Source organism: Indicator indicator, chromosome 10 (assembly GCF_027791375.1).
Source record: "Indicator indicator isolate 239-I01 chromosome 10, UM_Iind_1.1, whole genome shotgun sequence".
NCBI classification, from domain to species: domain Eukaryota; kingdom Metazoa; phylum Chordata; class Aves; order Piciformes; family Indicatoridae; genus Indicator; species Indicator indicator.
The window spans coordinates 28,306,748-28,324,363 of NC_072019.1; the positions used below are offsets into that span (position 1 = coordinate 28,306,748).

At 54.3% G+C, this 17,616-nt stretch overlaps 1 protein-coding gene across 1 annotated transcript; it reads right to left on the reverse strand.

Moving 5' to 3' along the window:
- Positions 1–220: 220 nt before the first annotated feature.
- Positions 221–14,684, reverse strand: GNG12 (G protein subunit gamma 12). Its single transcript, XM_054384246.1, has 3 exons — positions 14,666–14,684; positions 1,846–1,962; positions 221–365 (listed from the first exon to the last, which is right to left on the reverse strand). Exons 2-3 carry the CDS (start codon positions 1,939–1,941, stop codon positions 240–242), a joined length of 222 nt encoding a protein of 73 aa, XP_054240221.1. The 5' UTR covers positions 1,942–1,962; positions 14,666–14,684; the 3' UTR covers positions 221–239.
- Positions 14,685–17,616: the final 2,932 nt, after the last annotated feature.

A 17,616-nucleotide genomic window follows, 5' to 3' on the forward strand; every position in this document is an offset into this window, starting at 1 on the left:
GCTTCCAAAGCTTGTCCTGCTGGTTCCACTGACAGGGCACTGACTCAGACCCCATTCCCTTGGACAAGAGAGAAGTTAATTAACTCTGAAACCTAATGGAGATAGAGGAGAGAAGGAAAGCTCAAGAATTGGTGAATACACTTGGGAGAAGAGCGGCCGCTCCGACCCAGTCACCAGCTGGTACCTTACAGAGGATTTCTGCTGTGCCCAGGGTGGGGCTGTGAGGAGCTGCTGCTCTCCTACAACAAAATGCAGGTCTTCTTGTCCTTGAAAGGGTTCTCAGAAGCAGGGATGCCCATTAGCAAGGGGTCTTTCTTGGCGTGTTCTTCACAGTAGAGCATTAGGTCTGCTGATGCTTTTGATACCTGCAGACGACAGGAGGGGAAAGCAATCACCACAAAATAGAATCCCAGACAAGGGTGGGTGGGAAGGGACCTCTAAAGGTCCATCCAGTCCACCCACCCTGCAGTCAGCAGGGACATCTGCAACTACAGCAGCTTGCTCAGAGCCCCAAACAACCTGACCTGCAATGGTTCCAGGCATGGGGCAGCTCCCACCTCTCTGGGCAGCCTGGGCCAGGCTCTCACCACCCTCAGTGCAAACATCTCTCCCTTCTCCCTAGTCTGAATCTCCCTTCTTTGAGCTCAAACCATCACCCCTTGTCTGTCACAACAGGCCCTGCTCAAAAGTGTGTCCCCAGCTTTCTCATCAACCCCTTTAAGCACTGAAAGGCCACCAGAAGGTCTCCCTGCAACCTTCTCATCTCCAGGCTGAACAACCCCAATTCTCTCAGCCATTTCCCATGACCAACCACACTAAGAGCTGCTGAGAGGTAGAGAGTCCCTGCCCAGGACAGAAGCAGCAGTCAGAGAGCCCCATCTCCTCTGAAGACATGCTGCTTGCTCTGGCTTCATCTGCAGTGGGGGGTTAGTTTGAGATAGCAAGGCAAGAGCACCACCTGCCTTCTACAGAAGGCTAAAAATAAACAGGAGAGGGTTGAAAACAATATAGTGGTTTCATAAGGAGGAACTTCTCATCCCTAGAGATCCAGCTGGACTGGGGCAGTGATTGTACCCTAGTACTCAGCACTGGTGAGGACACATCTTCAATACTGGACTCAGCTTTGGGGCTCTACACTACAGGAGAAACATTGAGGTGCTGGAGAGGGTCCAGAGATGTGCAACAAAGCTCGGGAAGGGTCTGGAGCAGAAGTCTTGTGATGAGCAGCTGAGGGAACCATAAAATGGTATTTCATAGAATCACAGAGTGGGTTGAAAGAGACCTCTAAAGGTCATCCAAGTCCAGCCCCCTAGCTAAAGCAGGGGCACCCACAGCAGCTTGTCCACAAGCTGCCCCCTGGCCTGTCCCTGGGCACCACTGAGAAGAGTCTGGCCCCATCCTCTTGCTCCCCACAGGTCCTTTAGCTCTTGCTGAGCATTGCTCAGATCCCCTCTGGGGCTGCTCTTCTGCAGGCTCACCAGCCCCAGGGCTCTCAGCCTTTCCTCCTCACAGAGATGCTCCAGGGCCCTCAGCATCTTTGGAGCCTCCACTGGACTCTCTCCAGTGGTTCCCTGTCTCTCTTGAACTGGGGAGCCCAGAACTGGACCCAGTGCTCCATCTATGGCCTCACTGGGGCAGAAGGGAAGGAGACCCTTCCTTGAGCTGCTGACCACACTCTTTTTCATGCCCTCTGGGACACCACTGTCCTTCCTGGCCCCGAGGACACATTGCTGGCTGATGTTGATGCATACAGACCCCGAGCCCCTGTTACCTTATCACCCTACACCTGGAAGAGTGAAAAAGAAGACAAGAGTGAAAGGTGGGGTGAAGGAGGACATGTCTCACCTTTATCCTTTCTATGGAGGCTTCTATTCTTAGCTGCTGGACAGTTCTGCGGGCCTGGGTGATGTTGTTGGTGGTGCCAGCTGTTTTGCCAGACATTTTCAGTGAGGTGGGGAAGTTCTGTTTGGAAAGCCAGCAGGTTAGTTCTCCAGGAGGTGACACAGCATGTTCAACACCTTCTACACCCAGCTGGGCAACCACAGCACACTCCAAAACCCAGCTGGGGATTGTGATGCTGGGCAAGCTGCTGTGGGTGCCCCTGCTTTAGCAGGAGGTTGGACTGGGTGATCTCCAGAGGTCCCTTCCACGCCCTTCTTTCCATGATCCTATGACCCTCTGAGGTTCCTTCATCATGTCTATAAAATTATGCTTACTTGCATGCTGCCTCAGGGCTCCACCAGCATTGCCAGCACTCTGGAATTGGAGGTTTTATCCTCATGGTGGTCCCAGATAACCTCACAGCTCCTTCAGCTGTTCATAACTCACATGGCATGTTTGAGCCTTCCATGGCTTAGAGCTGTCCCTTCACCTGAGCCACACCAAAGGCCACCTCATCCCATCTCCCAGCAGCACCCTTTCGACTGTATCTTGCCCAGAGAAGTTGTGGATGCCCCACAACCCTGGAGGTGTTCAAAGCCAGGCTGGATGGGACCCTTGAGCAGCCTGGTCTAGTGGAGACTGTCCCTGCCCACAGCAGGAGGGTTGGAACTAGATGATCTTCAAGCTCCAACCCAAAGCATTCTGTGACTCTATCTCCCCAGCCATTTCCCACCCCAGGTAGGTCTCCAACCACTGCTGCTAGAAGGAACTGACCCATGAACAGAGCAACGGAGCAGGGAGGGGCTGAGGACCCTGCAACCATCATGTTCAGAAGAACATCCCTGAGGTCATCACAGCAGCAAGGAGCTGAGTGCCAAATTTCTGGGGTTCTCAGGAGTTCAGAGAGGAGCTGGTTTAGGACAAACTTGAGATGTAAAAGCTATGCCAGTTCCACCACACCACCTCCAGCAGGACCATGCACAAACCCTGCTCTTTGCTTTCCACAGAATCCATGGGAAAGGCTGGCCCCATGGTGCTGTGCTTAAACCATTTCTGGCTGAGGAGGGAGTGGATCTGGTAGAGCTACCTGTGACCTTTCTGAGTGCTGTGAGCAGCACTTCTCTGCAGGCTTCAGGTTTCTCACACCTCAGCTTGGGGAGCAGAGCTGCTTTTCCAGTGAGCACCCAGTTAACTGGGAGCAGGCTTGTTTTCTCCCAGGTCCCCAGTTTGGCCAGTTCAAGGCTGCTCAGCAGGCTTCAGATTTCCCAGGTTTTCCTCCCCCTCTGCAGAAGGCAGCCCCAGGTTTGATGTCCACTCCAAGGCAGCCCTCAGCAGTGAAGAGCACCCACAGCAGCCATGGGAATGTCCACACAACCTCCAGCTCTGCTCTGGCAGCAGTGCAAGCACCCATGGGTGTGTTCCTCTGGCCAGGAACCCTGCACAGCCAGCAGCAGCAAACTCCCAGGGCATGCTCAGACTTTTCTGCTAGGAGTCATGGAGTGACCCAGAGACCAGAACACTAAATGTGCTCAGCCCTCTCATCTGCTGCTGAGAATCCCAGAATCCCAGCATGCTGGAGGTTGGAAGGGACCTCTGGAGATCATCCAGTCCAACCCCCCTGCTAAAGCAGGGCACCCACAGCAGCTTGCCCAGGATCACAATGGCCAGGGGGTTTGGAAGCTCTCCACACAAGGAGACTCCACAACCTCTCTGGGCAGCCTGCTCCAGGGCTCCAGCACCCTCACAACAAAGAAGTTTCTCCTCCTGTTCAGATGAAACCTCCTGGGTTCCAGTTTGTGCCCATTGCCCCTTGTCCTGTCCCTGAGCACCACTGAGCATAATCTGGCCCCAGCCTCTTGCCCCCACAGGTCCTTTAGCTCTTGCTGAGCATTGCTCAGCTCCCCTCTGGGGCTGCTCTTCTGCAGGCTCACCAGCCCCAGGGCTCTCAGCCTTTCCTCCTCACAGAGATGTTCCAAGCCCCTCAGCATCTTTGTAGCCTCCCCTGGACTCTCTCCAGCAGTTCCCTGTCTCTCTTGACCAGAGGAGCTCAGAGCTGGCCCCAGCAGGCCAGCTGTGGCCTCAGTGGGCTGGAGCAGCTGGGTTAGCAGCACCCAGGAGCTGTGCTAACTGGTATTTCATGCTCTGCCACTCATGGTTGGCTTCTGCTGCTCTTCTAACATCCCTGTGGTGAATCACAAAGTGACCTGCTGGTTTCCCCAGCTACACCCTCACCACTCATGGTGAAGCCTGACAGAAGCAGCACCAAGCAGCCTTGCAGAGCACTGCTGCCATAGCCAGGACTGGGATGAGGAGGGACCTTCCTCACAGAATTAATTGCCAAGGGGCAAGTAAAGCCTTCTGCTCATGCCCAGATAGGAGAGATGTGATAATGAGGTACCATAAACACCTTATTGATTCAAAACATCCTTCTGGATCTCTCCATCTGCACAGACCTGAGTGGACCTTTGATGGCTCACTGCTCTACTTCCCCAGTAACTCTTTGCATCCAGGAGCAGAAGACAAGAACAAAACCCAGAGCTACTTTCGATGCTGCAGATGCTCCAAACGACCAATTTCAGGACATCTTTTGTCACTTCAGAACCTTTAAACATGTCCCAGTTTGGAGCCCACAGCTCCTTCAGTCTCCAATGATGACTGACCTGTGGCTCCTCAGGGACTGCCCAGGGAGGCTGTGGATGCTCCATCCCTGGAAGCGTTCATGGGCAGGTTAGATGAGTTTTGAGCAACCTGCTCTAGTAGAAGGTGTCCCTGCTCATGGCATAGGGGTGGACTAAATGATCTTTAAGGTCCTTTCCAACCCAAACCACTCATAGAATTGTTTTGGTTGGAAGAGACCTCTGAAATCATTGAGTCCAACCTTCAACCTGTATACTCCAAGCAAGTGAGGTGAGGCACCAACCACTTCAGGGACATGAAGCACCTCAAGTGTCTCTCTTCCAGACTCTAAACATCTCCACCCAGGGTTTCTGTCTGCAGCTACCAGGAGAAGAGCTGCAGCAAAGCTGAGCAGAGCAGATGTCCATGAGACAGAGGCCAGAGAGGTCAGGCTGGCAGCACACACTGGTGCCTGACTCATCTTGGCTGTGCAGGAGGACAGCTTGTAAGTGGCGGTTGCTTCACCCTCACAGTTGGGTCAGCAAGCTGAGCCTGGGGCTGTGGGAGTCATCTACTGCCTCAGTTCCCCACAAGCCCCAAACTGCCCCAAAATTCCCCACAAGCCCCAAACTGCCCCAAAATTCCCCACTGTGCTCCAGAGAAGTCACCTACAGACCAAGCCACACAAAGAATCACAGACAGGGGTGGGTGGGAAGGGACCTCTCCAGGTCCATCCAGTCCAACCCCCTGCAGTCAGCAGGGACAGCTGCAGCTAGAGCAGGCTGCTCAGAGCCCCAAACAACCTGAGCTGCAATGCTTCCAGGGCACCTCTCTGGGCAGCCTGGGACAGGCTCTCATCACTCTTAGTAAAAAAAAGTCCATGCTGTAGGACCTGCAGAAGATGGTCACAGCTGCAAACACTTCTCCATAGCCCACAGGCTCATGAAAAAGGAGGCTTCCAAACCAGAAGCTCCAACACAGCTGTTAGAACTGATAGAATCACAGAAGTGTTTGGGTTGAAAAAGACCTCCAAAGAGCATCAAGTCCAACCATTGACCCAACACCACCATGGCCATTAAACCATGTCCAAAAGTGAGATGGCCACACATTTCTTGAACACCTCCAGGGATGGTGACTCCATCACCTCCCTGGGCAGCCCGTTCCAGTGCCTGATGAATGCAGCTGCCAGATCTGATCATGAAACTCTGCTGGTGCCCTGCAAACTGCCTGTGAGGGCTGTAAGGAATCATAAGGAGCTGTTTCACATGGCCATGAAAGCACAGATCCACCACAAACTGACCTCCACCTCCCATTCCAGACCTTGCAGTTTTCATTTACTGTATTATCATAAAAGTCACAGACTGGGCTGGGTTGGAAGGGACCTTTAAAGGTCATCCAGTCCAACCCCTCTGCAGTCAGCAGGGACAGCTGCAACTGGAGCAGGTTGCTCAGAGCCCCAAACAACCTGACCTGCAATGGTTCCAGGGATGGGGCAGCTCCCACCTCTCTGGGCAACCTGGGCCAGGCTCTCACCACCCTCAGTGTCAAACATTTCTTCATTCTCTCCAGTCTGAATCTCCCTCTTTTAGTTTAAACCATCACCCCTTGTCCTGTCAACAGGCCCTGCTCCAAAGTCCCTTTTTGAGCCACTCCAGTGTGAAAAAAGACCAACCCAAAGCACTTCATTCTTCTCATGCATCTCCAAGAGATAAGATAGCTCCATCTTGCCTGATTCCTCCTATTTTTCATAGGATCACAGAATGGTTTGGGTTGGCAGGGACCTTGAAGATCAGCTAGTTCCAACCCCACTGCCCCAGGCAGGGACACTCTCCACCAGACCAGCTTGCTCAAGGCCTCATCCTGCCTGGCTGTTTAGAGTCACATCAAGCCTGACCTTGAATATTTCACGGGATGAGGCCTCTGCCATCTCCCTGGGCAACCTGTTGCAGTGTTCCACCACTTCCATTAAAGGATGAACCATTCTCCTCCCCGCTCACTGGGCTAAGCCCAGGCTGACTTTGCTCAACCTTCCTATCTCTTCTTCACCCCAAAAATCTCCTTTTTTTTTTTTTTTCTCCCCACTAGAAAGGTGAGAAAGGTGGAAGAGGTGGGAAAACCTCTCCCCATTGGAGAGGTTTTGAGTTTCTCTGGTGTTTCTTCCCATCCCCCACGAGTGACCTGGTTAGGAAAAGTTCCAGTGTTGACTTTCCCAGCTGGTGAGGCTCTGGGTAATAAATTGAAATGCTTCAAACCGACCCCAAACAAAGGCCAAACCATAAGGTCTGAAAATTAAATCCCTGTGTTTCCTCATCTTCAAACACACACAAGCAGCACTACTTGAATCCTCCTTCTAAGGTTACTAAACCTTTTCTCCAGCAGAGATTTACAAGCAACTAGGTCATCACCCAATACTCCTGGTTTCCATCTGAGCTCCTGGCAACCTAACCTACTACTGGAGCTGCTGGTGTCACCTTGAGCTGCAGGACTTCTCCCAGGGGATACTTTGAGTGCACCCTCAGCAGGTTTGCAGATGGTACCAAGCTCAGTGGTGAGGTTGGGAAGACTGAAGGATGGGATGGGTGCCATCCAGAGGGACCTGGGCAGGCTGCAGAGGTGGGCTGAGGAGAATCTCATGAGGTTCAACAACACAAAGTGCAAGGTCCTGCATCTAGGTCAGGGCAATCCTTGAAATCAATGCAGGCTGGGAGATGATGAGGCTGAGAGCAGCACTTGGGGCTGCTGGTGGATGAGGAGCTGGATGGGAGCCAGCAATGGGCACCTGCAGCCCAGAAGGCCAATGGCAGCCTGGGCTGCATCAAAAGCAGAGAGAGAGAGGTGATGCTGCCACTCTGCTCTGCTGAGACCACACCTGCAGCTCTGGGACTCCCAAGACAAGAAGGACATGGAGCTGCTGGAGCAGGCCCAGAGGAGGCCACAAGACGATCAGGGAGCTGGCAAACCTCTCCTGTGAGGACAAGCTGAAAACCTGGGGCTGTTCAGCCTGGAGAAGAGAAGGCTCAAAGGAGACCTTACAGCTGCATGTCAGTCTCTGAAGGGCACCTACAGGCAGGCTGGGGAGGGACTGTTCAGAAGGGCCTGTGGGGATAGGACAAGGGGCAGTGGTTTGACACTGCAGCAGGGCAGACTTAGGCTGGACAGCAGGAGGAATGAGGGTGGTGAAATACTGGAAGAGGCAGTCCAGGGATGTGGTTGAGGTCCCATCCCTGGAGACATTCAAGCTCAGGCTTGACGTGGCCCTGGGCAGCCTGATCTAGTTGGAGGTGTCCCTGCTGGCCAAGATGACCTTTGAGAGTCCCTTCCAACCTGATGCACTCTGTGAATCTGGGGGGGAAGGGACCTTGCCAGGTCCACTCAGTCCAACCCCCTGCACTCAGCAGGCACAGCTGCAACTAGAGCAGGTTGCTCAGAGCCCCAAACAACCTGACCTGCAATGGTTCCAGGGATGGGGCAGCTCCCACCTCTCTGGTTAACCACAGCCAGGCTGTCAGCCCTCAGTGTCAAACATTTCTCCCTTCTCTCCACTCTGAATCTCCCCTCTTTCATCCCCCCTTGTCCTGTCACAACAGGCCCTGCTCAAAACTCTGTCCCCAGCTTTCTTCTTGGCCCATTGAAGCACTGAAAGGCCACCAGAAGCTCTCCCTGGAGCTTTCTCTTCTTCAGCCTGAAGAACCCCAACTCTCTCAGCCTGGCCTGCCAGCAGAGGGCTTCCAGCCCTCCCAGCATTGCTGTGGCCTCCTCTGGCCCCACTCCAACAGCTCCATATCTGCTGTGCTGAGGACTCCAGAGCTGCCCCAGCACTGCAGGGGGGTCTCAGCAGAGGGGCAGAATCCCCTCCCTTGTCCTGCTGGCCATGCTTCTGTTGCTCCACAGCCACAGCAGAAATCAGATGGGGTATGGTTTTTCCAGTGAGGGTCTCAGAGGTTTGTTGCCTTCTCCAGCTACACCACCACACAACCCTGCCCTCCAAACATCCAGCTGCAAGAGCAAAGCTATAGCCCTTCACAGACTCAGAATGGTTTGGGTTGGAAGGGACCTCAAAGCTCATCCAGTTCCAACCCCCTGCCATGGGCAGGGACACCTTCCTCTAGCCCAGGCTCATCCAGCCTGGTCTTGAACACCTCCAGGCAGGGGGCAGCCACAACCTCCCTGGGCAACCTGTCCCAGTGTCTCCCCACCCTCACACTGAAGATCCCTGGGCTCCTAGGGTGCTGAAACACAACACATCAAACCTGCTCTACACTTCTACCACCTTTGTTTTCTTTCTTCTAGCCAACAACAGAAAAAACAGCAAGAAGGTAGAACTGTCCCAATTCCCTAGAGAAAAAACATACAAACTCCTTTTTTAAAAGGCCTTGCCCTATTTCTTCAGGTAAGGAGGTCAGCCAGCAGCAGGGCTCAGAGCAGCAGGCTGGGCATTCAACTGGAGCTCCAGCTGGGATAATTAAACACCAATCCAGCCTTTTTTGTTGGGTCTCTCTTAGACCCAGGACTTAAGAAGCACCTGCTGAGGGCAATGTAATTAAAGCAGCCCCCAGGCTGGCCCAGCAGCTCCAAAGTGCTGCTGTTATGTAAAGTCAGCTCAGATCCCAGCTCCCAGCCCAGGAAAGGGCAGCAGGGCACCTGGGTACTGCTCCTCCTGGGTGGGGCAAACAGGTTTTAAGGTGAAGAACTCAAAAGCTGCTGATTTTAAGTCAAATAAATGTGAATTGTAGAGAGAATGAGGGGACTGAACACCACCAACATCTAACCCACACCAACACCCAGCCAACACCAACCAACACTAACAACTAATATCTAACACTAACCAGCACAAGGAACTACTGGAGAGGGTCCAGTAGAAGAGTGTGGCCAGCAGGTTGAGGAAGGGTCTCCTCCTGCTCTACCCTGCCCTAGGGAGGCCACATCTGGAGTCCTGGGTCCTGTTCTGGCCTCTCCAGTTCAAGAGACGCCAGGGGAGGCTCCAAAGATTCATAGAATCCTAGAATCAGTCAGGGTTGGAAGGGAGCACAAGGCTCATCCAGTTCCAACCCCCCTGCCATGCCCAGGGACACCTCACACTACAGCAGGCTGGCCAGAGCCTCATCCAGCCTGGCTGCAAACACCTCCAGGGATGGGGCCTCAACCACCTCCCTGCACAACCCATTCCAGGCTCTCACCACTCTCCTGGGGAAGAACTTCTTCCTCACCTCCACTCTGAATCTCCCCACTTCCAGCTTGATTCCATTCCCCCCAGTCCTGTCACTCCCTGAGAGCCTAAAAAGTCCCTCCCCAGCTTTCTTGGCCTCAGATTCAGACGCTGAGGGCCCTGCAGCATCTCTGTGAGGAGGAAAGGCTGAGAGCCCTGGGGCTGGTGAGCCTGCAGAAGAGCAGCCCCAGAGGGGAGCTGAGCAATGCTCAGCAAGAGCTGAAGGACCTGTGGGGGGCAAGAGGCTGGGGCCAGACTCTTCTCAGTGGTGCCCAGGGACAGGACAAGGGGCAATGGGCACAAAGTGGAACCCAGGAGGTTCCATCTGAACAGGAGGAGAAAATTCTTTGGTGTGAGGGTGCTGGAGGCCTGGAGCAGGCTGCCCAGAGAGCTTGTGGAGTCTCCTTGTCTGGAGAGCTTCCAAGTCCATCTGGCCACTGTGATCCTGGGCAAGCTGCTTCAGCAGGGGTGTTGGAGTGGATGATCCCCAGAGTGCCTTCTAACCCCCCCAGGCTGGGGCTCTGGGGTCTCTGAGTGCACAGAACCTGCAGGGCTTTCACCTGCCAGCAGCCTCTGTGCTTCCAGGGTGACAGACTGGCACACAGCTAAGCTTACAGCCAATCTGCAGATCAAACTTTCTGAGGCATCTCTTTTTTCAAGCCACAGAAACCATGCCCTGGGTGACAGGCCCCTGGGAGGTGGCTATGGTGTGGGAGTTGCAGGGAGGAGGTGGCCTGGCAGTTCAGCAGGGAAAGTGGGCAAAGAAGGACAGGAGAGGTTCCCAAGCCCAAAGGGACACTCAGCTCACTGCTCCAGAGCTCCCTGATAGGGGAGCCACTGAGCAGCCTAGGACTGGATCTAGCACCTCTCCTCCCTGAGAAGGACTTCAGAGGGCAAGGAGGCCCATGCTGAAATCCTGATTACTCACCAGCAGAGCCACCTCTAGGGCTGGAACAGGTTGCCCCATCCCTTGAACCATTCCAGATCAGGTTGGATGGATATCTGAGGAACCTGCTCTAGTGGAAGATGTCTCTGCTGTCTGCAAAGGGATTGATCAGATGAGCTTTAAGGTCCCTTCCAACACAAAAAAAGCCACATCCAGCCCCTGCTTTGCTTGTGCTGCCCTGTGCTGAGTTGGGTACCAAAGCTGATGCCAGGCATGGAGCTGCTGCTGGAGGAAGCATCCCCAGGAGATGCTCAGTGCTTTGGGCAGTGTTCTGTCCCCAGACCCAAGCAACAAGTGGTGCTGATGGAGCTTGAGTTTATGGTTTCAGTGATTCCACCAGAAATGCTGCAGGTTTACAAGGGAAGCCTCTCCAGGTGCAGCCCCCAGTCTTTGCTGAAAGAGCTTTAAGCTGGATCTGGTTTGCACATTAGCACCACCACCACCACCACCAAAGCCTCTGCTCACCAAATCACACCCATGGCTCCTCCCCCACCTCACAGCACAGTCCACAAAACCATTTTGTGGTGACCTTACTGACCAAGTCCATCCTCCCTGGCACCATCACCCTGCTGCCTTCAGCTCAGCTGGGACTCTGCAGACAGCCTGGCACCAACCCACCATCAAACCCCAAATCCAGCTGCTCCTCTTAGCTACTGGCACCCTCCAGAGCCAGCAGGAATGAAGAGCCAGGAGCTGTGGTGGGTAAAGAGCTGTACATGAGCTCCCAGCCCAGAGTCAGCTGTGTCCAGGGCTGGCAGGGAGGGGATTCTGCCACTCTGCTCTCCTGAGACCCCCCTGCAGTACTGGAGCCAGCTCTGGGGGGCTCAGCACAGCAGAGACAGGGACCTGTTGGAGCAGAGCCAGAGGGAGCCACAGCAATGCTGGGAGGGCTGGAAGCCCTCTGCTGGGAGGCCAGGCTGAGAGAGTTGGGGTTGTTCTGCCTGCAGAAGGCTCCAGGGAGACCTGGTGGTGGCCTTTCAGTGCTTCAAGAGGCTGATCAGGAAGCTGGGGACAGAGTTTTGAGCAGGGCCTGTTGTGACAGGACAAGGGGGGATGGGTTGGGTGTGGGGTGTCTGACTGGCAGGTTCCTGTGGTTCTCAGGGTGCTGTGAGTGTTTCTGCACTGCTGCTTTCCCAGCAGCTTCCTGGAGCATGGAGGCTGGTTGGGACTTGAACACTGGCTGTGGGTTTTCCTAGAGGGCAGACATGGCTGCTGAGGAGCAGGGATGTTAGGACTTGCAGAACCTGCAGACTCTGTGTCCAAGCCAAGAGGTCTGACACTGGAAGTGGAGGTTGCAGCTGGATGCTGAAAGAAGCAACACTATTGAGTGGGGCCAGACTCTTCTCAGTGGTGCCCAGCCACAGGCCAAGGGGCACAAACTGGAACCCAGGAGGTTCCATCTGAACAGGAGGAGAAACTTTTAGTGTGAGGGTGCTGGAGCCCTGGAGCAGGTTGCCCAGAGAGGTTGTGGAGTCTCCTTGTGTGGAGAGCTTCCAAAGCCAGCTGGGCATTGTGATGCTGGGCAAGCTGCTGTGGGTGCCCTGCTATTTAGCAGGGGGTTGGACTGGATGATCTCCAGATCTTCATACCCACACCATGCAGGGACTCTGGGATTTTAGAACTGAGAAGCCAGAAGGAGTATCAAGTGTGGACAAAATGTGGAAGGTTGGTGTGGAGGAAGCAGAGGGTGCATAGCTGTCATAGAATCATGGAACCCTTAGGGGTGGAATGGACCACAAGGATCATCCAGTTCCAACCCCCCTGCCATGGGCATGGACACCTCACACTAGGTCAGGTTGCCCAGAGCCACATCTATGTCACCTGCCACACTGAGTCCTGGGTACAGAGATCTGCAGCACCCCTCCTGAAGCAAACTTCACCCCATCCCCACCTTCAAAGCAAACACTACAGAGGTTATCCATGCTGATCTTCCAGAAAGAGAGACCTGCTGTCCCAGCTGGAACCCTAATTAGAGAGCACTGGTACAAGGAGAGCTCATCCAGCTCTCCTCCTGCTCCAACCGGTTGCTCTGCTCAGAGAAGGAAAATTCCTCCAGCAAACCAGTCCCTTCCCAGCTCACCCAGCCCCTTCCCAGCTCACCCAGCCCCTTCCCAGCTCACCCAGCTCCCTTCCAGCCCACCCAGCTCCTCTGCTGCCTGCAGAGGGTCATCCCAGCATCACAAAGCTGCATGAGTTGCTCTATGCAGCCAACCTAGGTTTTGTTCCAGCAGAAAGCCCAAAGGGAGCTGAGGGCAGCTGGCAGGGCTCCTGCCAGCCTGATGGCAGTATGAGGCCATGCTGACACCCAGTGGAAACAGGGTGAGGTGCCCAGCAGAGAATCACCACAGCTGGATGCTAAATGGAATAGGAAAGAAAACTTGCTGGGCAGGAAAACAGCAGAGCCCTGCCCTCAGCTCCTGCTGCAGCAGGGCCAGAGGAGGCCACAGCAATGCTGGGAGGGCTGGAAGCCCTCTGCTGGGAGGCCAGGCTGGGAGAGTTGGGGTTGTTCAGGCTGGAGAAGAGAAGGCTCCAGGGAGAGCTTCTGGTGGCCGTTCAGGAATTAAGGGGCCAGTAAGAAAGCTGGGGACAGAGTTTTGAGCAGGGCCTGTTGTGACAGGACAAGGGGGGATGGGTTGAACTCAAAGAGAGAGATTCAGACTGGAGAGAAGGGAGAGAGGTTTGACACTGAGGGTGGTGAGAGCCTGGCCCAGGTTGTCCAGAGAGATGGGAGATCCCCCATGGCTGGAACCATTGCAGCTCAGGTTTGGGGCCCTGAGGAGAGGGACTTGGGGGTGCTGGGGGATGAGAAGCTCAGCAGGAGCTGTCAGTGTGCACTTGCAGCCCAGAAAGCCAAGCAGAGCCTGGGCTGCATCAGGAGAAGTGTGGCCAGCAGGGCAAGGGAGGGGATTCTCCCCCTCTGCTCAGCTCTGCTGAGACCCCACCTGGAGTACTGCATCCAGGTCTGGAGCCTCTATTCCAAGAGGGATCTGAAGGTGCTGGAAGGTGTCCAGAGAAGGGCCACCAGGATGAGCAGAGGGCTGGAGCTCCTCTGCTATGAGGACAGACTGAGAGAGTTGGGGCTGTTGAGTCTGGAGAAGAGAAGGCTCTGAGGTGACCTTCTTGTGGCCTTCCAGGATCTGAAGGGGCTCCAAGAAAGCTGGGGAGGGACTTTTTAGGCTCTCAGGGAGTGCCAGGACTGGGGGGAATGGAATCAAGCTGGAAGTGGGGAGATTCAGAGTGGAGGTGAGGAAGAAGTTCTTCCCCAGGAGAGTGGTGAGAGCCTGGAATGGGTTGTGCAGGGAGGTGGTTGAGGCCCCATCCCTGGAGGTGTTTGCAGCCAGGCTGGATGAGGCTCTGGCCAGCCTGCTGTAGTGTGAGGTGTCCCTGGGCATGGCAGGGGGGTTGGAACTGGATGAGCCTTGTGGTCCCTTCCAACCCTGACTGATTCTAGGATTCTCTGTCCCTGCTGACTGCAGGGGGGTTGGCCTGGATGACCTTTAAAGGTCCCTTCCCACCCAAACCTATCCATGATTCTGCAGAATCAGGACTCCAGATGTTTTCTGGTCCTTTTTCTGTGACAGTTACCCCACACTCCATGGGAGAAGAGATGAGGTTATGTGATACACTGGAGCTTACTGGGAGGTCTTTTGGTCAGGCATTGGCAGAGGCTGCCCAGGGAGGTGCTGGAGTCCCCATCCCTGGAGGTGTTCAAGAGAAGTGTGGCCATGGCACCTGGGGACATGGGCTGATGGCCACAGTGGTGTTGGGTTGATGGTTGGACTCAATGATCTTAGAGGTCTCTTCCAAGGCAAACAACTCTCTGATTCTATGGCTCAGAGACTCTCATGCACTTTGCAGTGGGGCACCTGCAGTACAAAGCTCCCAGGAGAAACACCACCCTGGCTGCCCACAGCCTCCCCACTGGCTCTGAGGGGAGCCTGGGCCAGGCAAGGGACCTGTTTCCCCCCCAGCTCCCACCCAAAGGGACACACACAAAGCTACCAAGAGGCTCTCACAGCATGTAAAGCAGGAGTGGTCCAGGTTACAGCACCAGGCTGGGAGTCACCAGATCCAGGTTATGTCTCCTTCAGCAAATTCTTCAGCCTGAAAAGAGAGATCCAGCTGAGGACACTGGTGGGAGATGCTCTGAGAAGAGCTCTCTGGCACTCAGCTTAAAGCCACTAACAAGGGGCAAAGTCTGGAGAAGAGAAGGCTGTGAGGAGAGCTTAGAGCAGCCTTCCAGCACCTGAAGGGGGCTGCAGGAGAGCTGAGGAGGCACTTTTGACAAAAGCTTATTGTGATCACAGAAGTCCAGGCAGACAGTGTCCACAGGACTTCTGATAGGATGAGAGGGAATAGATTGAGGGAGACTCACACTGGAGATGAGGAAGAAATTCTTTCCAGTGAGGGTGGTGAGACACTGGAAGAGGTTGCCTGGGAAGGCTGTGGATGTCCCCTCCCTAGAGGAGTCCAAGGCCAGGTTGGACAAAGCCTTGAGCCACTTGGTCTAGTGGGAGGTGTCCCTGCCCATGGCAGGGGGGTTGGAACTAGATGATCCTCAAGGTCCTGGAAGGGGGTTGGAACTAGATGATCTTTAAGGTCCCTTCCAACCCAAACCATTGTAAGTGTTTCACAAGCTTCTTGGTTAGATGAGTTCATGCAGGTAGCTGTTGAAGAATACAAGAACAGTCTGCACTCTGAGGTGGTGAATCAACACACACCTAAGCCACCAAATGAAGGAGTCAGGAAGAATTAGGAAGAAATTAGGTCTTCCATGCTTCTCCTTACTGAGTGGTGGGATGAAGAAGGAGAAGCCTTATTTCCAGGCAAGAATCAACCCACCTAAACAGTTCCTGTCCTTCAATCCTCAACATGAGAGCAGAATAAAATGAACTCACTGAGGTCTGGGACTTGTCCTGCTGCTTTCTGCTTTGCATGAAAGGAAGGAGCAAGCATGGACTGGAAACTCACCTACATAGGCAGCCTTGCTCCTGGTCTGGCTGGCTTTGATATTATCAGCACAGTGATCCTGAAACAAGAGGAAAATCAAAATTGTTGGCATGTTGAAGAGCAAGAAAGCCAAAGCTAAGAGGGGTTAGCACTTGTGGTTTCATTCTTCTCACAAAATGACACCATTTTGAGGTTGGCCTCACTGTAACACCTACCTCAAACCTCTCTTCTGGCCAGTTTTCCTACTTCCCTTCCTAAGGACACAGCCATGGGAGGCCAGCTCCCCCTGGTCACCTCCCAGGTCAACTTCCCACAGCCTTTTTGCACGAGGTTGAGGTCACAGAATGCCAGAATCCCAGCATGGCAGGGGTTGGAAGGCACCTCTGGAGATCAGCCAGCCCAACACCCCTGCTAAAGCAGGGGCACTCACAGCAGCTTGCCCAGCATCACAATGGCCACAAGGTTTGGAAGCTCTCCAGAGGAGACTCCACAACCTCTCTGAGCAGCCTGCTCCAGGCCTCCAGCACCCTCACACCAAACAATTTTCTCTTCCTGTTCAGGTGAAACCTCCTGGGTTCCAGTTTGTGCCTGCTGCACCTGGTCCTGTCCCTGGGCACCTGTGAAGAATGTCTGGCCTCATCCTCTTGTCCTTGCCCTTTAGAAATTGATAAGCCCTAAGACCATCAAGTCCAACCATTAACGCAGCACTGCCAAATCACAGTCATTGAATGGGTTGGGTTGGAAGGGACCTTGAAGATCATCTCATTCCAATCCCCCTGGCATTGGCAGGGGCACCTTCCACTAGACCAGGTTGCTCCAAGCCTCAAGCCACCAACACCCTCCTTCAATTCTCATTGTATAAAATGCTACTTTTAAACTGTAGGACAGTGACAATTCAATAGGGTCAGCAACTTTCTAAGAGTGCTGGTCATGACATGACCAAACTTGGTGTGGCCCTGACCAGCCTGATCTAGTTGGAGATGTCCCTGCTGATTGCAGTGGGGTGGACAAAATGACCTTTGAAGGTCCCTTCCCACCGGATGCATCCTTGTGGTTGTGACTGATGGTGGAACTGGGCCCCTGCTCTGCTCAGCCCAGGACACAAACCAGCAACAGGAGGTGACCTGAAACATCACAAGGGTTTATCTGTTCCCAACATTTATCTACCACACAAACACAAACCAGGTTGGCTGCCTTGGTGGGATGGGTAATAGAGAAGGTCATCAGAAAGCTGGAGGAGATCTTCTAGCAGGGCCTCTTGAAGCAGGACAAAGAGCAATGGTTTGAAACTAGAAAAAGGAGAACCAGACTGGATGGAAGGAAAAACAAATGTTTAGCCTGAGGGTGGTGAGGCCCTGGTTTTGGTTGCCCAAGGGATGTGGAAGATGCCTGGAACCACTCCAGGGCAGGCTTGCTGGGGCTTTCAGATGTCCCTGCTGACTGCAGGGTGGGGTAGGACTGGATGGACCTTTGAAGGTCCCTTCCCCCCCCAGCCCAGTTTGTCTTTTGACTCTGATTGCTCTGCTGCTGCATGTCAGGCAAGATCCCTGCAAGGCACACACCAAGGTGTGCAAGCCCACACTGCAAGGTCTAAAGATGCCAACTGAGAAGCTACCATTGCCCAGCAATTGCTGTGCTGACCTCTCCTGAAGCTGCCACTGCCTGGTGATGTACCTCCATGTCCCTGCAGGGACAGCCAGTGCCCCAGAAGGGCACAGCCCATGGTTTCCATGCCCTCCCTGAAGTGGCAGAGCAGGCAGGGCACAGATAACTCATTAACCAGGACACAGCAGGATCCAGAATCACCACTGACACTTCTTGGAAGGAACCCAAGCCTTGTTTGCCAACCAGGCAGCACAGACCTTGGCAGGGAGCCCTGGCACGGCTCAGGAGGCGGCTGAGCGCCGCGGGCAGCGCCGGGATTCACGGCACCTGGGAAGCAGGGAGACAATTCCCAGCACAGGGAGCCCACAGGGAGCCACAGGGGCAGGGCTAGGGCAATGACCATGCTGGGGAG

What these genes read in the sequence shown, in the direction of transcription:
- GNG12 (XM_054384246.1), bottom strand. Translation starts at nt 1,941, where the DNA reads ATGTCTGGCAAAACAGCTGGCACCACCAACAACATCACCCAGGCCCGC. An exon ending in CCTCCATAGAAAGGATAAAG is followed by an intron (nt 366 to 1,845) that starts GTGAGACATGTC and finishes TGTCGTCTGCAG; the next exon opens with GTATCAAAAGCATCAGCAGA.